This window comes from Schistocerca piceifrons, chromosome 1, assembly GCF_021461385.2.
Source record: "Schistocerca piceifrons isolate TAMUIC-IGC-003096 chromosome 1, iqSchPice1.1, whole genome shotgun sequence".
Taxonomy (NCBI): domain Eukaryota; kingdom Metazoa; phylum Arthropoda; class Insecta; order Orthoptera; family Acrididae; genus Schistocerca; species Schistocerca piceifrons.
In genome coordinates this window covers 839,678,582-839,705,641 of record NC_060138.1, presented here as the reverse complement: position 1 = coordinate 839,705,641, position 27,060 = coordinate 839,678,582, and the positions used below count along the sequence as shown (strand labels likewise).

The 27,060-nt window shown below is 42.8% G+C and overlaps 1 protein-coding gene across 1 annotated transcript in view; it reads left to right on the top strand.

Moving 5' to 3' along the window:
- Positions 1-27,060, top strand: part of LOC124775564 (low choriolytic enzyme-like) — a 92,380-nt gene that overhangs the window by 25,769 nt on the left and 39,551 nt on the right. The window contains exons 6-8 of the mRNA XM_047250397.1: positions 3,412-3,529; positions 10,562-10,737; positions 26,133-26,201. Of these exons, the coding sequence (XP_047106353.1) occupies positions 3,412-3,529; positions 10,562-10,737; positions 26,133-26,201 (363 nt within the window). The remainder of the gene's footprint in view (positions 1-3,411; positions 3,530-10,561; positions 10,738-26,132; positions 26,202-27,060) is intronic.

The following is a 27,060-nucleotide window of genomic DNA, read 5'->3' as shown; positions in this document are numbered from 1 at the left end:
GAAAAACACTGTAGCCATAACTTTTCCAGTAGAAGGTGTGGTTTTGAATTATTTTTCTTGGGTGAATTTGCATGATGCCACTCCATTGATTGGCTCTTCATGTCTGGTGAAAAATGATGGAGCCATGTTTCATCACCTATCATGATTCTTCCAAGAAATTCATCTCCACCATTCTTGCACTGTTCCAAAAGTTTGCTGCATACCGTTTTTCTTGTTTCTTTGTGAGACACTGTCAACATCCTGGGAACCCACCTGGCACAAACCTTTTTTAACGCCAACACTTCACAGTATTAGGCCTGCCGCTGCGAGGAAAATCCTCAATATTGCTGTGCCTGATTTCATCACGAAACCTGCTTGCCCACCGACTAACTGTACTGCGATCGACAGCAGCATCTCCATACACCCTTTTCAACCTCTTGTGGACGTTTCCCACTCGTTTTCACAGCACAGGAATTCTGTGACAGCACGTTGCTTCTGACGAACGTCAAGTGTAGCAGCCATCTTGAAGACATGCTGTGACGGCGCCACTCACGGGAACAGGTTGAACTAAGTTTGAAAACGAGCAGGAAGGATGTATCTACACACTGTAAAACTTTCACACATGCAGAATGAAAACTGTATTCTTACAAAAATAGTGTGCATTTCTTTTGGAGTGACCCTCGTAATAACAATAATAAATTGTTTACATCAGTTCTTACCTCATTCACTTTAGTACGACTTCCAGTTTTCAGTTTGGAGGTTTTCATAACTAAGAAGTTCATGTGTTACGCAATTTATTTAAGAACTATAATGGCAACAAGTTCTCACAACATTCTCAACTTCGCAATTTACACGGTCTCAAGTCGACATGCGCTCCCACCATCATTAACACTTTCCACTGCAGTATCGCTGTGAGCACAGATATATACCATCGTGTAACTGGGCGATGGTAAGGCCGGGGGGGGGGGGGGGGGGGGGACGACACCTGTTTCTTTCCACCCACATTCAGTAAAGTCGGTGGTTGTGTTATTTTGTCAGGCTGCATACCTGGTCACGTGGGCAGGCTCTCAGACAAGCAACTGGGAAGTGTCTTACGATAACCACAGCGTGTAATTATGTAGAGTTCCTTCCCACGTCCGAGATATCTAGTTTTCGTAGTAGTTACCTCAGAAATCTGGAAATGGATATGTGCAGTATCTGATCAAAAGTGACTGGACATCCCATTGTAGGAAGGAGAGGATCCAACCACGTACAAGGGGGCGACAAGTAGTATGTTGTGAGAAGAGAAGCAGAAACAGCAGAATGGGTCAGTCAGGTGGGCGCAGTGACTTTGGACGTGAACTAGTCACTGAATGTCACTTTAGTAACAATACCTAAGGGAACTTTTAGCCCTTTTAAAGCTGCCCAAGTCGACTGCTGATGATGCAGTTGTGAAATGCAAGCGCGAAGGAACAGCCACAACTAAATGAAGACCAGACATACCTCATTTGCTGAGGGAAAAGAACCGTCGAGCAGCCCACGAAATCAGCCGAAGGAATCATATGTGAGTTTATAATTACTATACCAGCAGTCCAGCTAGTAGCAGAATCACTGTGCAGAGAGTGCTAAAAATAATGGGGTACAATGGTAAAGAAGCTCTTCAGAGACCACGCATTTCTGTAGTCCATGCTAAATGGCACTTGATGCACGTAAAGAGTGATGCTTCTGTACAGGAGATGAGTGGAAAACAGAGATTTGGAGTGCTGAATCACGCTATACGCTACTGCAATTTCATGGAAGGGTTTGGATTTGGCGAATACCTGGAGAAAATTTACCTTCCAAAATGTGTGGTGCCATCAGGGAAGCATGGAGGAGGTGATATTGAGGTGTGGAGATCTTTTTCGTAGAGAGTTATGGTTCTCTCACTGCGCTTAAGAGAACGCTAAATATGGAACGCTAAATATGGAACGATATTAAAACAATATTATGAAAAGAAAAGTTGCTACTCACCATATAGTTGAGATGCTGAATCACAGAAAAGCACAACTAAAAGACTGTCACAAATAAAGCTTCTGACCAGTGAGGCCTTCGTCAAAAATTGTAATTTTCATTCTGTGTGGGCATGACAACCAAAAAGCTGTCTGTCTGCATGAATCGCGACTGCAAACTGTTTTCAAGAAGTAAGTGGACTACACTGTTGCTGAGCACATGACATCCTTCATTTCAATGACTGCTTCACAGCCTGTGCCGTATGGACCCTTCCCACCAACACCAGCTTTCTGAAATGCACAGGTGGGAACTTCCCCTCCAATACATCCTACGTTCCTGTAACCTTCCTGGCCTCAACCTTTGTTATTCACTGTCCTCACCCACCTGGCCCCTTCCCTGTTCCCATTCCAGCACTACACAGCCCTCATTCCACCATCGCACCCACTCTTTTTACTTTTCTCCTTTTCCACTACCCCTCTCCCCACCTCTCCCCTTCTGTCTAACCTGCAGCATTTCACTGACCACCTCCCCTACCCTACTATCCCTCCCCCTCCCTGCCCCAGCCTGCTCCACCCTACCATATCTCCCATCCCCACCCGAGCCTCCTCCTTACCCCCACCCTGTCGCCATTCCCACCACCCACTCGTGCTGCTGCTCATAGTGTGGTTTCAGTTGCCTGAGACTGCAGTTGTGTGTGTGAGTTGTGTTTGTGCGCGCGCATGTGTGTGTGTGTGTGTGTGTGTGTGTGTGGTGATGTGTTTTTCATCTATTTCTGATGAAGACCTTACTGGGCGAAAGATTTATTTGTGACAGTCTTTTTGTTGTACCTCTCTATGACTCAGCATCTCCACTATATGGTGAGCACGAACATTCCTTTTCATAATATTATTACATTCCAACTTGGATTGTTTGAGGGATATTAAAACATTTATCAAGATTATGTAAAGGAAGTTGGGAGACAATGATTGATTGCATGAGCACTACAGTGCATCCTGTCATAAAGAAACGTTTGGGAGAATAGGGTTTCTGAACATTGATATTCCTGAAATGGACTGGCCTGCTCAGAGTCCAGCGGAACAACTTTAGGACAGGTCAGAACATCGACTTGGCTGAAGACACAAGCGCCCAACATCGCTACCTTCTCTGGTTTCAGCTCTCGAGGGAGAATGCGTTGCTGTTCCTCCACATAAATTGAGACACCTCGTTGAAAGTGTCCTGGCAGAGTCTAAGGCGTAAGAAAGCCGAAGGCTCGACCCACCGGATACTCAGTAATAGCTGTCCGGATCCTTTCATCAGATGGTGTATACTGAAGTAACCTCCCCCCAAACACACCCACACGCACACAGACACTCACACACATTTGGATCTGTAAAACCGGTGAAGTTGTGGCACGGCGCAGCACAGTTGGAAGGGCAGTGAGCGCACAGCGTCTCTGTAGGGTTTTTGTCTCTCCTCTCTTTGCAGCGGGCGACGAGCGGCTGCAGGTGGCGGCGGCCTTCCGGGAGTTCCACGAGCTGACGTGCGTGCGCTTCGTGCCGCGCACCGGGCACACCAGCTACGTGCACCTCCGCAAGGGCGTCTGGTGAGTACAGCCACTGCAAGCTTAGCCATTCGTGGCTGAAATAAGTACAGCGAAGAAAATTCCAGCTCTGACACGGTATAAGTTATTAAAGGCAAACGGCCTCGGGGGTTAATTGTACATCTTCAGCAATTTTGATGCAGTGAATTACAACCAGATGGCATCTGAAGTCAGCAGTATATAAAACAAAGGAGCTAGTAGCAACGGTGGAATTTTATGTACTCTGCAACACAGTATCTGTTGCATCGACGCACGTTGTGCAACAATCATGGACCCCTACCAACTAGTTTACAGGGCCATCTGAAACCCAAGAAACCTGCTAAGGATCCATACAAACAAATCCTGGTTATTCGTTTGACCACCGGATTATACGGTTCCACACAGGTCGTTCTGAGCCAATCCTGATTGACTGGCTCGCACACCATCACCAGGATGCGGCTGAGAAAACACAGACTTTTTCGAAAAGGGTTGAACCCACCGAGGATCAATGACTCTAGCCACCGACTAGCAAGATTTACAACCATCCGACTAAATCAGCCGGTTTCTTTGGGAAATCGTGTCACTGCTGTGGTCCCCTCAACGTGAAATGAACACGAGCGTGCAAATTGCGTTTAACAGTCGATTAATCACAAAGTTCAGAAGAAAATACTCAAATTCCAGCAGCATAGTTTATCACTATTAATTGCAACATAAAACTAAAGTTCTTTATCCTAAATGATCACTGTAAAAACAAGCCAACAATTCCTTCCCACGTGAGTCTCACTGTTAACTGCAGCACGATAGGTAAAGTACTCCGCTACCTCGAGTCCCTCGATAAAGTTACACTTCATAAGCGCGCAAAAATTTAATCGTCGAAACCACCGTCAAATATTCTAAATCCTGTGAAAAGTTAAAGTTGACCATATTCTTACCCGCTACTATTTTGAGTCCAACAAAACATTAAATGAATCCCACATTTATTAAGGTCATTTTGCGACCTCTCGCTTCAGAAACAACACAATATTAAGTCAGTTATTAGATCAATTCATAAACACGCTTCTTTCTGCTTGTGAAAGAATTACACTCCTGGAAATGGAAAAAAGAACACATTGACACCGGTGTGTCAGACCCACCATACTTGCTCCGGACACTGCGAGAGGGCTGTACAAGCAATGATCACACGCACGGCACAGCGGACACACCAGGAACCGCGGTGTTGGCCGTCGAATGGCGCTAGCTGCGCAGCATTTGTGCACCGCCGCCGTCAGTGTCAGCCAGTTTGCCGTGGCATACGGAGCTCCATCGCAGTCTTTAACACTGGTAGCATGCCGCGACAGCGTGGACGTGAACCGTATGTGCAGTTGACGGACTTTGAGCGAGGGCGTATAGTGGGCATGCGGGAGGCCGGGTGGACGTACCGCCGAATTGCTCAACACGTGGGGCGTGAGGCCTCCACAGTACATCGATGTTGTCGCCAGTGGTCGGCGGAAGGTGCACGTGCCCGTCGACCTGGGACCGGACCGCAGCGACGCACGGATGCACGCCAAGACCGTAGGATCCTACGCAGTGCCGTAGGGGACCGCACCGCCACTTCCCAGCAAATTAGGGACACTGTTGCTCCTGGGGTATCGGCGAGGACCATTCGCAACCGTCTCCATGAAGCTGGGCTACGGTCCCGCACACCGTTAGGCCGTCTTCCGCTCACGCCCCAACATCGTGCAGCCCGCCTCCAGTGGTGTCGCGACAGGCGTGAATGGAGGGACGAATGGAGACGTGTCGTCTTCAGCGATGAGAGTCGCTTCTGCCTTGGTGCCAATGATGGTCGTATGCGTGTTTGGCGCCGTGCAGGTGAGCGCCACAATCAGGACTGCATACGACCGAGGCACACAGGGCCAACACCCGGCATCATGGTGTGGGGAGCGATCTCCTACACTGGCCGTACACCACTGGTGATCGTCGAGGGGACACTGAATAGTGCACGGTACATCCAAACCGTCATCGAACCCATCGTTCTACCATTCCTAGACCGGCAAGGGAACTTGCTGTTCCAACAGGACAATGCACGTCCGCATGTATCCCGTGCCACCCAACGTGCTCTAGAAGGTGTAAGTCAACTACCCTGGCCAGCAAGATCTCCGGATCTGTCCCCCATTGAGCATGTTTGGGACTGGATGAAGCGTCGTCTCACGCGGTCTGCACGTCCAGCACGAACGCTGGTCCAACTGAGGCGCCAGGTGGAAATGGCATGGCAAGCCGTTCCATAGGACTACATCCAGCATCTCTACGATCGTCTCCATGGGAGAATAGCAGCCTGCATTGCTGCGAAGGGTGGATATACACTGTACTAGTGCCGACATTGTGCATGCTCTGTTGCCTGTGTCTATGTGCCTGTGGTTCTGTCAGTGTGATCATGTGATGTATCTGACCCCAGGAATGTTTCAATAAAGTTTCCCCTTCCTGGGACAATGAATTCACGGTGTTCTTATTTCAATTTCCAGGAGTGTAAATGAAAACTACAAAATACGTGTGGCGAGCTTCAAGGATGAGCATTCTTGTGCCCTCTACATATATGCCCTTTTGTGCATGTGTTTTACTTGTTATTTACAGCTCCATAGCTATTTAATAGTACTTTTATTAATTTCCATTAAAAAAATTCGCTTAAAGTGTATCTAACAGTTAACTGTAGGTAACCATTATCTGGGCTCATTTGGTGAGAAACTAAGTGACTGACACCGCCTTCATACTATGAGTAACTGTGGAGGATTTGTGGCTGTGGCACAAACGAGTATCTATCTTTCATAATATCGTCTGCAACTTTTGATATCAGCTTACATTTGATACTTTCAGCCTTCATTTGATGTGATCGCTGTAATGGTTTAATTTTTATCATGGGCACGTGCGAAACTTTCGCACTTTTGTAGTAGTAAATCATGACAGTATTTGGAATAAGTATAGTCATTGGGATAAGGGTAGTTGGCGAGAGTGAGAAATATGTTTGTCGTTTCGGAAAGTACATTCGTTTAGAAAAGTCAACTTGTACGACAGGCAGAGGTAATGGATCACCGCAGAGGTCACTGTTATTATCTGTGACATACTGTATAGTACTTTAAAAGGAATGAAATGGTATTTGTAATGAGATAATATGAAAAGTTGCCTGTTACACGTGATTAATAAGTTAGCTTCGTAACATATAGGTATGAAGATGGGCATCCATGATGGCCTTTGCCTATGACGGTTAAAAGGTCTTTTATGTTAACATTTTTTTCACAAATAGTAGGTTTCAGCGCAAAATCGGTACGCAACGGCATAAGTCGGTTAAAAAATTTAACGATTTCTCATTCAACCCTGTACTATTAGTATGTAGTGAGCAGAGCGGATGTTGATATACGATGAATTTCTGTTGCCCACTCTGTCTTAATATATATCGTAGAATCTTGCTTAAAGTTGCAATGGACTCGTCTCACCACTGTCATTTTTATGATGTATTTGGTTTCACTACGTCATTTTTGAATGGGCTGCGATATAGTATTCCTGAACATGCATTAAGCATCTTATATTTCGTTCGCCGTAAGAGCCATTGTGTCTTCCTCACCCTCCTCACGCATGCCTGCCTGGAGCCGCCCTCCACTCCGCTTACCTGGGCCAGCTTGCTCTCTTCGGCCTCTGCGCTGACAGTAATGACCCTTCTGCCAGCTCTCGCTCCGCAAGACGAATTCACGTTGTGTTGTATTGGGTTATTTTGCTTCCGAGGTAGGAGAATTTCTGCGCTTCGTCTTGCACATGGTCCCCAATTACGATGTCAAGTTTGTTGTTAATTTCGTCTATCCTCTGATACGGGAATGTCGGGACAGTCGAACCCGGGACTCAAGATGGACGATCTGAAGCCGGGACCCACCGATCCGCTTTTCGTCAGGAGGCCGAGCAAGTTCAGTAGTATCAAGTGGCAATACAGAGTGATACATAGGTATTTGGTGGCATTACTTTATTGTCATAATTTACAGTGAGGGTGCAGAGTATTGTGGGTAGCCGCCCGAGTGCTGTGCCACACGTCCAGCCGGCTCAGCAACTAGTGGTTTGCTGACACTGCTGCTGCTGTCTGCAAGACCGCTCAGCTGGAACTCAGCCGTGCTCGCCCAGTCGCCAGTCGCCGAGGCGTCGCCTCTCGTGCCGCGTAGCCGCTTGTGAATCCGAAGACTGTTACAGTCCCTGGTCAAATGGTTCAAATGGCTCTGAGCACTATGGGACTTAACTTCTAAGGTCATCAGTCCCCTAGAACTTAGAACAACTTAAACCTAACTAACCTAAGGACATCACACACATCCATGCCCGAGGCAGGATTCGAACCTGCGACCGTATCGGTCGCGCGGTTCCAGACTGTAGCGCCTAGAACTGCTCGGCAATCCCTGGTCCTCACTGCCCCTTGCCCCGTTTGGCCCGCTCTGTCCGACCGTGGGACAAAGGTGGTTGTACTGGTCACTCGTGGCCCTTGGGCCACCGCTGCTCCAAGGACAGATCTGACTCGAACCCACACTCTCCTGGATGCCATGCCGCAACTTGCTGCTAGTGATGCTTGCCAGATGGCGACACCCGCTGCTGTCTCTGGCACTGCTCCAACGCTGTTACGTCTCCCATGGTGTACGCCTCGCCCGGATCCCGGAATGCCAGGTGGGAAGCCAATGTGGCCCATCCTGGATCCACTGCAGACCGCTGTCACTGCCCTCCTTCAGGCAGACCGTTCAATCTCCAAGTACCCAGCTGCCGTTCCGTCCCGCCCCGGTGTTGTGCCCCCAGAGGAAGAAAACAGCCCGAACAAGTACACAGAAATAAAATAAGAACATTTACAACATCGCTGCCTGACTGGCCCCTATAAGCGTGGACCAGCACAGGTCCGTCCCCACGCTCGACTGGCCTAGCACACCTTCCGTCCAAAGGTAAAAGTACCTTATTATTTAAACTGCCTTTTCACTTACCTCTGACGTAGTGTCAGAGAGAGACAGAAAGTATGGCAGAGATACATTCCCAAACGTCAGCCATCTTCAAGTCTCGACTTGGCTCTGGCCTAGTTCCTCGCCTCATATCGCAATAACTTCAAGCAACGCTGCGGTTTGCTGCCTCGTTGTTGCTTCACACAAAACAATTCGTGCGCGCAGTAGCGCCGTTGCAGCATCGCACTCGCGAATGCCATGTTTGCATTTCCTGCCCTACTAGCCGTTGACTGTTTCAACACTCTGCCAGCGGCCCCAGATTCCATCGTCCAACCGCACGTTCATTGACTTTTAACAAAATTTCCTCTTTCCTACGACTACGACTAATACTAGCGCAGCCTCTGGGTTTAAATCTATATTCTGAACTCTGTGGACTGTTGAATCCATTCGACAGGTGCTACAATTCTACCTCGCTTGCACAAAGGATAGTAATGCTATCACTGAGTCTTACGACTAACACCCTTTCACCATTAACTACGTCTAAATCTTTGGAGATACTCTGCAAGCCAAGGTACGGTGCGTGGAGGAGGTTACCCTGTATCACTACTAGTGGTTTCCTTTCCTGTTCCACTCGAAAATAGAGCGAGGGATAAACGACTGTCGGTATGCTTCCGTATGAGGCTTAATTTGCCGTATCTTATCATCGTTGCATGTTGGCGGCAATAGGATCGTTCGTCATTCCGCTGCAAAAGACGTTTCTCTAAAGTTTCTCAGTAGTGTTTCTTGAAAAGAACGTCACCTTCCCTGCGGGGCTGCCCATTTGAGTTCCCGAAGCATCTCCGTTACACTTACGAGTTTTTCGAACCCACCGGTAAGAAATCTAGCAGCGCGCCTCTGAATTGCTTCGACATCTTCCCTCAATCCGACCTGATACGGATCTCAATCGCTGGAGCACTACTGAAGAACAGGTCGCGACAGCATCCTATATGCTGTCTCCTTTACAAGTGAACCACACTATCCTATAATTCTCTCAATAAATCGAAGCCGACCACTCGCCTTCCGTACCAAAGTTCTCACACGATCGTTCCATTTCATATCGCTTTGCAACGCTACGCCCAGATATTTAAATGACGTGACTGTGTCAAGCAGGACACTAGTACTACTGTATCCGAACTTCACAGGTTTGTTCTTCCTGCTCATCTGCCTTAACTGACATTTTTCTACATTGAGAGCTAGCTGCCATTCATGACAACAACTAGAGGTTTTTGTCTAAGTCATCTTGTACCTTCCTGCAGTCACTCAACTTCGACACCTTACCGTACACCTCAATATCGTCAGCAAACAAGCACAGATTGCTGCCCACCCGGTCCGCCAAGTCATGTAGAGAACAGCAGTGATCCTACCACACTTCCCTGGAGCGCTCATGACGAAACCCTGGTCTCTGATGAACACTCGCGTTTGAGGACAACGTATTGGGTTCTATTACTTAAGAAGTCTTCGAGCCACTCACTTAGCTGTGAACTTATTCCATACTCTCGTACCTTCGTCAACAGTCTGCAAAGGGGAACCGTGTCAAACGCTTTCTCGAAGTCTAGAAATATAGAATCTGTCTATTACCCTTCATCCATAGTTCACGGTGTATCATGTGAGAAAAGAGCAAGCTGAGTTTTGCACGAGCGGTGCTTTCTAAAACCATGCTGATTCGTGGATATAAGCTTCTCAGTCTCGAGAAAGTATATTATATCCTGACTGAGAATACGTTCAAGGATTCTGCAGCAAATTAAGACAGGGATATTGGTCTGTAATTTTGCGGCTCTATTCGTTTAGCCTTGTTATATACTGGAGTCACCTGCACTTTTTTCCAGTCGCTTGGGACTTTGTGCATGGCGAGCGATTCACGATAAATGCAAGCTAGGTAAGGGGCCAATGCCGCCGAGTACTATCTGTAAAACAGTGCTCCATCTGGTTCTGGTGATTTTCTGTAACTGCGCTTCGGAACCTTGCTTTAATTTATGGTTTGGTCTTCGATACGCATTACAGGAGAGACGGTGAGATTTGATTACAGGTTTAAGAGGCGGAAACTGCCAGCAGCGCTACGGCAAGTAACTCTGGTCTCTGTGCGCTGTGGCAGGTGCAGCAGCCTGATCGGGCGCGTGGGCGGCGAGCAGACGGTGAGCCTGGGTCCCGGCTGCGTGTACAAGGGCGTCGTGCAGCACGAGCTGATGCACGCCCTCGGCTTCTGGCACGAGCACAGCCGCTCAGACCGCGACGCCTACGTCACCGTGCTGCTGCACAACGTTAGGCGAGGTAGGGATGCCAATTATTGCTGAAAAAACCGGTTTTGGATTATATCGGATTTTTCAACGCCAATTTTTTTAAAAACCAAATTCTGTTCGAACAGGCCTTGAAGGCCCAACGGTACCGGCCGACTGCCGTGTCATCCTCAGCTCATAGACGTCACGTATATGTAAGAGCATGTGGTCAGCACGCCGCCCCCCCCCCCCCCCCCCGCGGCCATTGTCGGTTTTCGTGACCAGAGCCGCTGCTTCTCAGTCAAGTAGCTCCTCCATTGGCCCCACAAGGACTGAGTGCATCCCACTTGCCAACAGAGCTCGGCAGATAGGACGGTGGCCCATCCAAGTGCTAGAAGAGCTCGATAGCGCTTAACTTCAGTCATCTGTCGGGAACTGGTGTTACAAATGCGACAACGGCGTTTGCAACGCCAGTTTAACCGGACTGTTAAAACCGCTAGAAATAACCGGTTTCTGAAATAACCGATTATCGGTTTGTTTTTCTGTTATTTCCTGTAATAATCGTAGAAACCAAATAAAGATTGCAAAGTTTCGACTCCCTCAGTTTCAAGATGCATAGGATTTAAATGTTAAACTAGACAGTTGTGGAATTTCAAATAACTACGCAGCCTCCAACTCACAGTTAAAAGTTTTGGCTGGTTTCGTTGTCTAGGGGCTGGGATATGTAGTTGCCGCATTACAGGCCAAATATTGCTGAGTCTACAGCACAAGATAAGAATACACACATGAATCGAATGGTCGAAGGTTTCTATCACTCGGCAATTGCGAATTATGAATGTAACATATAAATTTATAAATGAAAGATTGCAAGCAAATAAAATCTGCAGGTACTATCTTAACGACTTTAAATGATGAGTACGATAGTAGAAGTACTTTTGAGAATGCCGTATATTTCTGCAAAACACTTATTGGTGTCGATGGTCCAGCAATTGAATAAAATATAAGCTGAATAACAGGGAAACAATAGATTCCTACTGCACGTAATTAGTTATTAACAACAACATAGCTCGCGAGATATTCACTTGTAAACGCACACTACGTCTTCACTGTAGAAGCCACGGAAATCTCACGAGTTCACAAGTCTGCACTCCAAAGTATTTCTGTCTCTCGTGAGCACGCGCAAACCGCTCCACACTGCAAGTCCCTCTCGCGACCGTGCGTCCGCCGCGTCCAGCCCTCCTCCTGTCCCGTAGTGTCCAGAACTCCGCACTGCCCAGAACCACCTTCCATCCAGTCTCCTCATTCACGAGAGCTGTGATTGGCTAGAGTGCTCGCGCCGTGTCTTCAATCCAACGCACTCACACAAAAATAATGAAGCACATTCAAAGTACTGGATTTACATTTAAATAACTTGAAATTAAATAAATATCCCTACAGCTGGACCATAAACACGCTCTAACACACATTATTAGATACATAAACAAATTAAGTAAACATATATTAAAGGAAAAGAACAAAAGGTAGGCCAGTAGCCTAATGTCTCTGTGCTTTCTAAAACACAGTAAATATTTAACCAATTTCTTCATGATTAGTATATATCGGATATAAACAAAGACATAGATGAATAAATACATTTATAAGCATGCTGCAACTTTTTTTTCGCGTAACAGTGGAGTAGTTATGGCCTGACACGATCGATAGTAATCGGCCACTTATAACTCTTGTACTATTCAAGTTACATGCCTGTAATTCATACTAATTTAGGTTTACACTAATAGTTTTCTAAAGACATGGCGATCGACCAAATCGGATGAAGCGTTTATATTTTGGAAATTCGTTGCTCTGTGTTACTTGTAAATTTACCGTCGGATACGAAACTTTAAACTAATAAAGATATTGAAAATCTGATTACGCAATCAGAATCATCATGCAAATAATAATAATGTACATGTTTCTTTTTGAGGTATCACGATTCATCTGGCTACTATTAATTTCTATACGGTCCGTGCGACCACTGCTTCCTAAGAACTTAGAATATTTTCAGGGCACAAGGACTCGCCTGTTACCTCACACAGTCAAATAAAAGAAAATCTAGTCCGTCCACGCTTTTCGAAGTGTGGTGAGTGATTGACTACCACAAAAAATGAGCAATATTCTCCTTCTGATTCTAATTTTTTGAAACTCTTCTCAAAAGCCTTATGATAAACGTGGATCATACCACTACTTAGACATTACGAATAGTCACTGCTAATGGATGACAACTGAGGCTGAAGATCTGTATTTTTCATGTTAATTTGTCAGTTTTCAAGGGTTAAAAGCAGATAAGGGCATGCTGTGTAGAAACAATCAGCATATCAGCTGCTTTCTATTTTTATTGTAAACTATAAATGAACTGTTAGGTATTAAGTTTTCTCTTCGTATTATGTCGCAAGTTTGTTGTGGCTCCTTCTGTTTCTAACCTTTTAAAGCGAATGGAGCATTGTACTTCATTCATACTACACTTTGTAAAATATTTGCAATGAAGGGGTGGTCACGTTCTGTAATACACGTGATGTCCGACGACGACAGTGAGAAACTAACATATAGACCAGAGGGGCCTAACATCTAGTAGGCCACGCCACATGCTAACAGGTATATAATTGTCTCAGAAGGGCTGTGTCAGTTCTTATGCCATTTGTTTGTCGCTCGTTTCAATCCTTATTGTTATTAAAATAGCACTGAAAAATACCAGTTATTCAGAACCAAAATACCGTTATCGGTTTTAACTGGCCGGTTCTTTTCCATCCCTAGCCCCACGCCGTCGGGGCATTCAAAGCCGTGTGACTCTTCACACCACACTACATGCTACCAGTCAGCTGGAGTCCAGTTTCTGCGTTGTCTGGCCAAATGTAGACGTGCAGCTTTATGTACCTACTCACTCTCTCTCTCTCTCTCTCTCTCTCTCTCTCTCTATATATATATATATATATATATATATATATATATATATATATATATAACACACACACAGTAACATGAACATAGTATTCCTACAAACAAAGTTTCCAACACTCCACAGCGACAAGAAGCAACAATTAAGACGTATTTCACATCAGTACAAAACATAAATCCATAACACATCCAACCACACAACAAGTCATAAACATTAAAGTTTTACACTCATGCTCCAGAGGCTGAAAATAACACCTCTCAAGCCCCTAAGTATACACATGAACTAAAAATAAGCTAACAAATTGCTGTTGAAAATGAGTACAAAACAGGCACCATAAACCATCTCAACAACAAAATAAACATGAAAGGTAATGGAAGTGCCACACAAGTGCACATCCAAAGAGGCAGAACACAGGCAACACAACAGACCACATTTCGTCAGAAAAAAACAAATGTTACGCACTAACATAATGTACATAATAAACAATGGAAATTTCCGTGAAATCTTCTCGGGTGATCAGCCGAGTAAAGGCGTCGTCTTCTCGCAACGTTTCGAAGGGTTTCGTACCCATCATCTTCAAGCGAAGATCATCTTCGCTTGAAGATGATGGGTACGAAACCCTTCGAAACGTTGCGAGAAGACGACGCCTTTACTCGGCTGATCACCCGAGAAGATTTCACGAATGGAATACGCCGAGAAAGTCTCAAATCACATTTAATGGAAATATCATGTGAGTAGGATCTTCCATTGGGTAGACCATTCGCCGGGTGCAAGTCTTTCGATTTCACGCCACTTCGGCGACTTGTGCGTCGATGGGGATGAAATGATCATGATTAGGACAACACAACACCCAGTCCCTTTGCGAAGAAAATCTCCGAGCCAGCCGGGAATCGAACCCGGGCCCTTTGAATTGACATTCTGTCACGCTGACCGCTTTTTTTTGCCTTTTGTTCGGTATTGTTCGTTGCATTTCGTATGAGCGAACGTCACAAGACATCCGTTCAAGTTGATTGTTGATTCGTTTACTCAGTTTTTTTTATTAAAGAGGGCAAGCAGCCCTTTGACCGAACACACTGAGCTACCGTCCCCGCATCACACACCTACCAGGGGCGGACATAATAAACAATAATAAAATAATATATAGAACCGGAAATGTAATGAAGAAGCAAGGGATCCTTGTAGCATTCAGAGCAAACGACGCATTACAAGAAAGACTAAGATCAGACAAAGGAACTCCAGACAATTTCAGCAATGCAAGAATATACCAACTCACATGTAACTCCTGTCAAACCCAGTACACAGGGCAAACTTGCAGAAACAAGAAAATACTCAGAACACATGAGATCTCGAAACAGTAAAAGCAGAATTCCGCGTTGGCAGAAGGCTTAATAAATGAAATCCACAATCCTACAAATATCGAAACTGATCTCACATCCTAAAACACAACAACAATTTACACCAGAAATTAACTTTAGTAATAAATTATTACATACGAAAGACTATAGTGAAAGGGAAAACGTAATAAATGAAAGCACAACGCTTTGCAACAACACACTCTTCGTTGCCTTAAGAGAACTGACGCAGGACACAGAAGAGAAATGAAATACACACGCACGCACAAACACACACACACACACACACACACACACACACAGACACACACACACAGACTTAAACGCATGATTACCCCCCACCCACCCAAATCCCACACAGAGACCTACGTAAGGAACAGAAATAGTCAGAATTCGAACTAAGAACACAGGAATTTCCTAACAGGGTACACAGGTCACACGGGAGCTCTGAAGAGTGACATCACACATTCAAATTTCGCAGAGCATTTAACTATGAACCAAAATTTGCTTGCAATACATCTCGCGACACACACCAACATTAAGATTAATTATGACCAATCTGAAAAGATACAACTACTGGATATGAAGTCCGCCTTTTGAGTAAAACACAGTTCCTTCATGTGACCGAAACATGTTTCATCACCTCTGTGCCGTTATCAGTTGGTTTTCATTAGTGAAATCCGTTTTCCTTTTGGGAAAATGTTCACATTTCACATATTTCAATAAAGAAAACCCACTGATAATTCGCAGAAATGGCGTGTTGGATGACACTCCAGAATCTAGATACACACGCTCTTCATTTCGACATTTTATTTAGCTGACCATCATTATGTATTTAGATGCCTTTTCCCGTGTTCATTATGCATGACTTCTTTTTACTTATTTTGGCTTCAGACAGTAATTTATACTTTGATATAATCTCCAGAGCTGTGTGTACTTCTTCTTCACATCGGATCAAGAAGCCTATATAGTCTGCATACGCATTACACACAATTTTTCCATTTCGTATACAATCCTTGTAATTTTTCTGCTAGAGTGGCAGCAAAGATTCGACTGCAATGGCGACAAGCGCCGTGGTGATCGAGCATCCCTGTCGCATGGAGTCGTTTCTCTTTATCTCTGTGTTAGTTGTCCATTGACTATATTATTTGGCTACACCACTGCATAAGATATTTTGTATGATACTGGTTAATTGGCACGGGAGACCCATCGTGCGAAGATAGTGGTAAGCAAAAATTGCTCCATCAAACGGTTTCTCTAACTCTAGGAAGACTATTGCGCACTTTATTTGAAAAGGTTATGTATTCAAAAAAATGAAGGATTTTCTTTTCTCTTCCGAAGCTCATTTGGTACTGCCCAGGCTGTTGTGTCCATCGCAGTTTTCAGTCTTTTCACTAATAACTGCACCATAATTTTGTAGTCGCATTCAAGAGGCTCATTGCCTTTAGATTCCCAACAGTTTTTTCTTCTCTTTTTCGGTACTGACACTATCATTTCCTCTAGGACACAATCGGAATCCCACTGTTTAGATTTATTATCTCGTTACAACTGCACAGCAGTTTAGTCTTTCTTTGTGTTTTGGACTTTGTAAGGTAGCGTCTTTGTCCCAGTCCTCATCAATTTCCATAGTGAAGTTTTCTATTTCCTCGGCACCGAGTTCTCTTCATTCATTGTTTGATAGTATGTATTGAGCATCTTCATTGGAGAATTGTTGGTCTTTAGTGCTATGAGTTGGTCGAATATGGCGGTTTGTATCGTCTCGTGAGAATTTTCCCATCGTTTGGTTTAAGTTCAGTGAAACTATCGTAACAGATGGTATATCAACATTTAATCTTCATCTATCTTGTCCGCGGTCTAGATCTTATTTTGTTGCCTCTTCAGTGGTATTGGTTTTGCTATAATTTGTTTTATCTTTGCATAATTTCCTATTACTTGTTCTTCTGAAAGGTGCAGATCTCTGAGGCAGCTATAACAGAATTCCGTTGTCTTTCTATGCCACATACTTTTATCTCTTGAATGCGACATGATAATCCAAGTTGCGTGTCATGCTTCAATTCCTAAGTATTAGTCAACTGTAGTGCAAGGATTAGATTGTCTAATAACGTCGATTTGTTAAGGTTAGTTGTTTGGTCCTTAAGACGGAAGATCCGGTTAAACCCTCCTGCGAGGATAATTTTTTCTTGAATTCTGCGCATTTTTTAAGGCTCAGTGTTTGGTCCTTACGACTGAGTTGCTGTTACTGTGCAGCTCTCCGTGCCGCTCTATTGCTTGCGAACCTCTTCATCTCTAAATAACTCTTGCAACCTACGTCCTTCCGAATGTTATTATTGTACTTTCCTCTTGGTCTCCCTCTACGATTTTTATCCCCCCCTCCCCTCCCACACTTCCTTCAATACTAAACAGATGATCCAGTAATGCCTCAGAATGTGTCCTATCAACCGATCCCTTCTTTTGATCAGGTTGTGACACTAATTTCATGTCTCCCCAATTCTGTTCAGTACCTCCTCATTAGTTACGTGGTCGACTCACCTAACCTTCTACATTCTTCTCAAACACCACGTTTCGAAAGCTTATATTCTCCTTTTGTCTATTCTGTTTATCCTCCATGTTTCATTTCCATACATGGCTACACTCCAGACAAAAATCTTCAGAAGAGACGTCCTTACACTTAAATCTATATTCAATGTTAACAAATATCTTTTCTTCAGAAACGCTTTTCTTGCCATTGCCAGTCTACATTTTATATCCTTTCTACTTCGGCTTTCATTATTTTGCTGCCCAAATAGCAAAACTCATCTACTACTTTAAGAGTCTCATTTCCTAAGCTAATTCCTTTAGCATCACCTGACTTAATTAGCCTACATAGCATTACCCTCGTTTTGCCTTTTTTTATGTTCATCTTACATTCACCTCTCAAGACACTATCTATTCGTTCAACTGCTCTTCCAAGTCTTTTGCTTCCTCTGACAGAATTACATTGTCATCGGCAAACCTCAAAGTTTTTGTTTCTTCTCCCTGAACTTCAATTCTTGCTCCAAATTTTTCTTTGACTTCCTTTACGGCTTGTTCAATATACAGATTGAATAACATTGGGGATAGGCTACAACCCTGTCTGACACACTTCTCAACCGTTGCTTCCCTTTTAGGAGCCCCTCTACTCTCATAACTGCCGTCTTGTTTCTGCACAGGTTGTAAACAGCATTTCGCTCATTGTATTTTACCCCATCAATCTTCAAAATTTCAGTAAACATTGTCAAAATTAAAACTCTGAAACTGCTAAAGCGTAGGTCTGCCATTCCTTAATATACCTTCTAAGATAAAGCGTATGTTCAGTACTGCCTCGCGTGTTCCTACATTTCTCCGGAATCCAAACTGATCTTCCCCGAGGCTGGCTTCTAACAGTTTTTCCATTCTGCTGTAAAGAATTCGTGTTAGTATTTAGCAACCGTATCTTATTGAACTGATAGTTCAGTAATTTTCGCACCTGCCAGCAATTGCTTTCTGTGGAACTGGATTACATTCTTCTTGAAGTCTAAGAGTATTCTGCCTGTCTCATACAGTTTGCACACCAGATGGAAGAATTTTCTCATGGTTGGCTTTCCCAAGGCTATCAGCAATTCTGACGGAATATTCTCTACCACTGGGGAATTGTTTCGACTTACCATAGATCTTTCAGAGCTCTGTCAAATTCTTCTCATAGTATGATATCTCCCATCTCATTTTCATCTACGTCCACTTCCTTTTCTGTAATATTGCCATCAAGTTCATCTCGCATGTATAGACCCTCTATATACTCCTTCCATCTTCAGTTTCCCTTCTTTGCTGAGGACTGGCTTTCCATCTGAGCTCTTGATATACATACAGCTGCTTCTAAATCCTTCCATTTGGCCTCTGTCCACTCTTGTTTGGCTATTTTTCACTTCCCCTCAATCTCATTTTTTAAACGTCTGTATTCGCTTTCGCCTGCTTCAGTTGCAACATTTTTGAAATTTCTCTTCTCATCAATGAAATTAATTATTTCTTGTGATATCCAAAGATTTATAATAGGCCTTGTCTTTTCATGTATTGAACCCTCTGTTGCCTTCACTATTTTATCACTTAAAGCTACGCATTCATCTTCTACTGTACTCTTTCCTTTTCTAGTCAACTATTGCCTAATGCTCCTTCTGAAACTCTCAGCAACCTCCGGTTCTTTCAACTTATCTAGGTCCCATCTCCTTACTTTCCTTCCTTTTTGCAATTTTTTCAGTTTTAATCTACTGTTCATAACCAATAAATTGTGGCCAGAGTCCACATCTGCTCCTGGATATGTCTTCCAATTTAAAATCGGGTTCCTAAATCTCTGTATGACCATTGTATAATGAATCTGAAAATTTACGATGTCTCCATGTCTCTTCCACGTGTACAACATTAATTTATGATTCTTAAACCAAGCGTTAGCGATGATTAAATTATGCTCTGTGCAAAATTCTACCAGGTGGCTTCCTCTTTCATTCCTTTGCCCCAGTCCATGTTCACCTACTATTTTTCCTTCTCTTCCTTTTCCTGCTACCGAATTCCAGTTCCCGGTATCAACTTAATTTTCATCTCCTTTAACTAACTGAATAATTTCTACACAGTTAAAAGTCTCCTGCGAAGATGATACTTCCATAAGATTTTCCGAAAGAAGGAACTGTTTCACCTTTAAAGAACTCCGCAAACTTGTGCTTATTATTACTTCTGGACTGTGCATAGATAATGTTGATTTTGCTTTTGTGGAAGGTACCGGCGATTCCTCTACTGTCTGGGAGCTGTTCTGTTTCTCTTAATGGTATTCCTCCTCTTTTGAGGGTGGCCATGCCCGTTGTTTCCTGGTTTCATTATGGAATTGCAGTCCCTTAGTTTTTCTAATTGGATATGCGCTACTTTCTGCAGCAAGGCTATGTCTATTTCTGCAGAGGATAAGAAATCTTGCAGATTATTTAACTGTAACGCTGAATGTACTCCAATGATATTTACTGTCTCAACTCTATTCGCTTGCAGTGAGTTCATGTACTGTTTCTCTGGCTGGAGTTAATACTCACCTTTGTAGAGTCAGTTAGGTGCTCCTCTTTCTGATTTCTGTTCCATTGAAGTGTTGTCCTCTCTCAGCATCTCGTGTACTCGTTGGCAGAGTAATGCTTCTTTTATTGCTTCAGGTATCTCCATCACATCTGTATCGTAGACGGTTTCCTCAGTTTCGTCTGTACACTCCCCTCTGCACGTTACTTTGGACTTTTTCTTTGTTATTTCCGTTCTGTTCCAAGAACACAGGCCAGCAAAAAATTTTGTTTGAAAAACTATTTTGATAGCTGATTTTCATAGATTTTTGTGTGATGACTCCAAAAGTAGCCTTTGTTTTTTTGTACCACCCATAGTTTTCGAGCAATATGCTTGTTATTATATAGTATAAAAATCCTGTGCTATACGGTAAATGGGGAAATTAATAAAACATTTTGTTACTACATAAGCATGGTTTGTATTTACAATAAGCTAATTAAAACAATGATATGTGTTAATAGAGGTTTCGCTTGTCACCTGGAATTGGTTTGTATTTTCTTTCTCTTTTTTCTCTGAAGCTTCTTGTGTAGACTTTTCTACGATAAGTCGCTTGCTGAACTTCTCGGTGAAGTTACCAACGGTAGTCCCCCATCACGTTGTTGTTCCAGCGGCCTTGGTACCGTTTTTCCATCACTTTAATGTACTGGTGAAAACGCTTTCCTTGTTCCTCACTAACATCTCCTTTGTTGTCCTGGAAGTAATTAAGGTGACTGTTCAAAAAGCGAACTTTCAGGCTCATTGAACATCCTTAAGTTTTAAACTTCTTTAACATTGTAGCTATAATAGAAACATATTTTGGGTCTTTTTCATGTCCTAAGAACTTTGTAACGACTTGCTTGAATGATACCCATGCTTCTTTCTCATTTAAGGTCATTGTGGACACAAAGTTAACATCAAACATCAATTTTCTAATGTCAGGTCCGACAAAGACGACTTCTTTTAGTTTAGCTACAGAAAGGTGTGGAAACTTTTGGCAGAGATACTTAAAACATGGTCCATCTTTAGGCAAAGCCTTTACAAACTGTTCCATTAGGCCCAACTTTATATGTAGAGGCGACTGGAGTAGGTTTTTTGGATCTGAAAGGTTTTTGTATAGAGTGTTCTTCTCACCAGGTTTTAAAGGCTCCCTTACAAGCCACTTCTTTCTGCGCCAGTGTTGATCCCCAGCCCCACTGTCGCACTCACACAAGAAACATGGAAATTTGTAAAGCCACCTTGCTGACCAAGGAGCATGCATGTTACTTTTAGATCGCCACGTATCATCCACCCATGAGCAGAATAGGCTATTTTCTTTAGCACTATTTCTAGGTTTTCATAGCTTTCTTTCATAATTACAGAATGTCCAACAGGTATAGATGCATATATGTTACCCTTGTGTAATAATACAGCGTTAAACTAGTCTTCCTTTTTGTATTCAATACCAAACTCATTCATCAACAGTTCACTAAATCACCTTCTTGTTGAACAAAGGTGGAAAATTGCTGCTCTCTCTTTCTATACATGTATGTGTTGGTTCCAACTTCCAACAAGTTCTTTTCTTTTAATCTAGAGCCAAGCCATTCAGCTTTTTCTTTCGTTAAGCCCAGACCCCTAACCAAATCGTTAAGCTCGGTCTGAGTAAACAGTTTGGGGGTCTAGACTTTCTTTATCATAATGTAATTCATCATCATCTGGTTCATCTAAATCACATTGTACATCAGAAAATGCTTCTGCTGGAATAGAATTTAAATCATCTGGTGTTTCAGGAACCGGCAAATCCGCACCATGCCCTACTGGTCGGATGGCGTACAGAAGGTTATGGTAGCTTATTACCTTCTTGTTTTTCGAATTATGCCCAGTAATATCAACACTGCTAAAGTAGCAATCATCAGAATGATTTTTTGGCTCCCTCCACATCATAGGAACAGCAAATCTAAAGGTTTTTTCTCCTTCTTGGACCATTTTCTCAGATCTTCAACACACACATAACATACCATATACGTCGCCCAAGATTTATTTTGATCACCAAGTTTAGATCCACCGTATGATAGATAAACATTTTTCACAAAGTCTGTAATGTTCCATTGGTGTTTTTAATCACAAATTCACCGCAAATGTAACAAAAACTTTCAGCTGAGTTTTTACAACAAACATTAGACATTGTACTGAGCACATGTACAGGAAATTGGAAAGTGAGGTTAGGTTGAGAGTAAACAAAACACCATCTGTTAACACAAAAATAGAATCGACCTGTAACCTCCCCCTTACTAATCGACCTATCCAGCTTACGATATAAATTATGATCGTGGATCGCGTGTATACCTAATGGAATTTTTCTAATTGCATAAGGCTATCTTTCCCGAAGAATTAATACCAATAACTAAAGGGTAAGTGTACAACCGATCTTACTGATAGGAAAGTCTAATTACTTTTTCTATTTTTAGTAAATTGAACAGGGCTACAATTTGGAAAAATGAAAGTTATTTTGTGCATTCACTCACGAACAACACTGTACGGAAAAGGGGTACCACTGATCATGAATCCAAAAGTTACACTAATGAACGAAAATGAAATAATTACGGTCGCCAGCCCACAAGGGCGATTTACATCCAAAATTCTGTACGAGATGATGGGAAAGAAAAACATTTATTATTAAACACTGACGTGGCAACTGAAGGATGACACGTTTTTTGACACTAATTTTAAGTATGTAATGATAAAGAAAACTGAGAAGTCACTTTTACGTTAAGTTTGTCATTAAATTTTGAAAAAGGCAATCGAGTAATGATTTGAAAATATCCATTAAGCTGTATGTTAGTATTGAACTTCGTTACGTGAACAGTGACTTTCAGAGATGTCAACGTAACGTCATCAAAGAAATTTAGAGAAAGGCAAGCACTTTTTACTTTGCAGCTACTCAGTTTTCAAATTGGATTTCATATTATTGTCTAAACAACTGAGCCCTTTTTTTTTACTGACCTGAACAGAATTAAATACCAGAATACCCGCTCCCTCCGCGCGCTCTGCGCAACAACCTCCTACCCAAAGATTTTATAACGCACAAGCACTGCTATTATCGTTGCTAGTCGATGCAAATAACAATTCCTTTGCCTTTTTCCCAGTGCTTATAAGTTTCACAGTAAAACACAGATAAATAAAATGAAACGTCAACAGACTTTAACCTAAATGTAGACATACAGTGAAGCAATGTCCTTACTTATTAAAAGAAAGCATTTAAATTACAAATATTTACATACAATCAAAAAGAAATTTACATATCGGTAGCAGGTGCCATGCATCCTGCGTTTTCGGTGTTACAGACCCTTTTTTTTTTTTTGCTAGAAAATGTTTTTCAGCAGTGCTACCAACGTCATCTACATTCATTACACCTCCTTTTTTTAGATTATTTTAACCAGATAAAAGCTGTTAAATTCTTTAAAAAATCGCTTAATTTAATAACATTAACTGTAAAATGTGAAGAAATGGTGGGTGATACAGATTTTTAAGTATCATATTTGGATTTCCCACCCTAAAAAACATAAGAATAAGGTATTATCAGCAAAAAAGTTTTTCCATCGTTAGCCTGTGGAATTATTCTCTTTATGGTCAGGGCCAAAGTTTTTCCTTCCTGCAAACATCCTGCCAGTTGCACTTAAGGAGGAAAGTCTTTCTTCGCTCTGAATTGCGTTTAGCACACCTGTAGTCATGTTGTCTTTCCAGAGGTTTGCTCCATCTGTTTGTTTCCGACTCTTTGAGCTTTACATTAGTGCAGTGTCTGAATTTACAGTGTCGGTAGAGTTCGACCAATGTTGCATCCACATATTGCGACTACCTTTATACAACGGCTATACGATTTACTAGAGTCCTGGTCCAGCACAAATTTTCATATGTTAGCAGTTGGTGAAGCCGTTGTAAAATCGTATGTGCAATTTGCGGATGCATTTCGTAGTCTTTTAGCTTGCTTACATAGTAGTTCACCTATGTGTTCAGTGCTATATGCCGCTTCTAATTCTCCTTCGTTTTTGGAGACGATCTTCCGGTTATGTTTTCAGATTGTCTTGTGGCAGGTTTTGATTGCTGGCTCAGGTTGTGGTGAATCATGGATGCGTACTATGTACTCAAAAGTGATTTTAATCGGTTCTTGGGGCTAGGATTCGGTCGCATATAGTTATAGTCTAACTTTTCTTTCAATATGTGTATTCGTGTTGGTAGTGACATTATAGCATTATACAACAAATCTCCTTAAATTGAATACTTGCTGTCTACAATAGCAAGGCGCTTAACTCACCCATGGCAGTGTTGTTGACAGCAGACAGCAATGAAACGCGGCTGGTCTGCGCACGACTGTTACGACATGCAGACTGACTGACCACTCGGCTAGGGAAGGCAGACAAGATAAGGATACTCTCCTAGCATTTGTTGATGTGGAGGAAGCTTACGTTAATGTATGGTGAAATAAGGTATTCACCATCCTTAGAAGATTACGGCTAAAGTATGGAGACAGACGAATAATACACAACGTACACGAAACACATAGGTGTAATTATAGAAGGTCAAAAGAGACAGGTTCGCCTTAAGAAATGTGCAAGCCAGGATTACAGCTTATCACAACTGTTGTTTAAATTGGGCGTCGAAGAAGAAACCAACGAAGTCAGGAAGCGTTTCATAACGCAATTACAAGTTCCGGGGAATAGTTAAAAACGCTAAGGTTTTCAGATGACATAGCATACCCGCCCTGGCCACGTGTAAGGAAGACTTGGTAAAACACCTGTTGAAAGGAATGGATAGCATACTTTATGCGTCATGTCGCTTAAGGATAGACGGAACAAAGGCGAAAGTGATGAAGACTAGGAGAAAGGAGCATAATAAGTTGCTTAACCTCGGAACTGATAATGTCTCAGTTGTGGAAGTATCCTCCAGTCTACGAATCGAGATTACACAGAAGAGCAGAAGCAACGAAGGCATAAGCAGTCAGATGGTGCAGAGGAGGAGAGCTTTCTTGTGTTAAAGAGCACTAATGATATCATATAGGAAGTTTCTGCAAGTGTACGTTCTGAGCACAGCGTCGTGTGAAAGCTGATCCTGGTAGTCAGGAGAATGAGGAACTGGAAGCATTTGAAGTGCGATACTGTCAAAGAGCGTTAAAAACTTTAGTGGATAGACAACCTGCTAAAAGGAAAGTGTGAGGATAGAAGTAGATGGAGAGCAACTACCAGAAGAAGAGACAGGTTAGTGAGACATCCAAGAAGATTAACCTGCACTGGGAGGAGCTATTGTAGACAGCAAGTATTCAATTTAAGGAGATTTGTTGTATAATGCTATAATGTCACTACCAACACGAATACATATATTGAAAGAAAAGTTAGACTGTAACTTTATGCGACCGAATCCTAGCCCCAAGAACCGATGAAAATCACTTTTGAGTACATAGTACGCATCCATGATTCACCACAACCTGAGCCAGCAATCAAAACCTGCCACAAGACAATCTGAAAACATAACCGGAAGATCGTCTCCAAAAACGAAGGAGATAAATACCGCAAGTAAACCGAGACTAGAAGAGATTATAGAGCTTGAGGGTATTTTTGTTCTGTCGTTACAACTACAAAAATGCGTGATTTGTTTCACCAGGCGCGTTTCCCTTTATTGAGGTAAAGCATTATCAGTGGTCTGTAATTAAGTTATTTATATTTTGATTTGCCTTTAGATCGAAAAACAGTTCGTTGTGTGGCCATTGTGTCTGCAGTTGCTTTACAACTCTTGAGTGTATTTTTGTTGCAAATCAAAATGTAAATAATTTAATTACAGACCACTGGTAATGTTTTACCGCAATCACGCGAAACGCGTCCGGTGAAAAAAGTCACTCATTTTACGACAGAACAAAAATACCCTCAAGAATTACAAAACAACTACGGTCGCTATGGCCACACAAATGAAGAATTTAGATTATAGAGTGTTGTAGATGTGACGTAGTGACGAAGAGGTCAACCCAAGGTAGGAAACACAGCATACCAGCCTAAACACTGATAACTTAAAAAACCAATAAACTAACTACTATTTACACAAAGAGTGAGCATGACTATCTTTGCCCGTTTTACTTTGTCGCAGGTTATGAGTCCCAGTTCCAGAAGCATGGTTGGCACATAGCACAAAGCCTCGGCCTGCCGTATGACACTGGTAAGTCTAATATAAAAACCTGACAGATAGCAGCGCTTTCATCTTACTGTGTAATATGATGTTTCCAAGCTATACACAGCATATATAAATTTAAGTATCAGCTTATGTGCACAACTCTTACGCAATGAGACAGAAAGCAATCGCGCAATGTCTGTAGTTTGCAAGAAACGACAGAGCTTCACATCCTGTCAATGTTATTAAAGGTGAAGCACCGACATTGCTCCCTCAGGACCGAAAGGATGGCTACCATGGCTTTGTCGAAGAGCCGTTCGGCCATTCAATTTGGAAGTTTGTGGTAAGTTCCTATGGGACCAACTGCTGAGGTCATCGATCCCTAGGCTTACACACTACTCAGTCTAACTTAAACTAATTTACGCCAAGCGCAACACACACACCCATGCCCGAGGGAGGACTCAAACCTCCGACGGGGGGAGCTGCGCGGACCGTGGCAAGGCGCCCCACACCGTGCGACTACCCCGCGAGGCTCGGTCATTCACCTCAGGGTGTTAGAGACGTCGCGGTATACCGAATGTGCACGGCTGGGCAGCATTTCAAGCCTGCTCCTACTGAACTCTGCTAATTGGTTACGGAATGTTCTGACCGATATCATGCAACCATTTCCTGTGACATTTTTATTTCTTGTGCTGTGATTAACTAACATCATTATCTTCACTGGAGCGCGTTTATCGACGCATTTAGTATTGTGTTAAAAGAGAGAAATCTTTGAATCCTGCAGTTTTTCGCAGTATTATGCTTGAATGTATTACGTATTTTTACACATAATTCTCAGTAGCAAGAAATAAATGCTACTTAAGTCGTTATCTTGTAGGCTCGATCTAATCTGAAATTGTTTTCATCA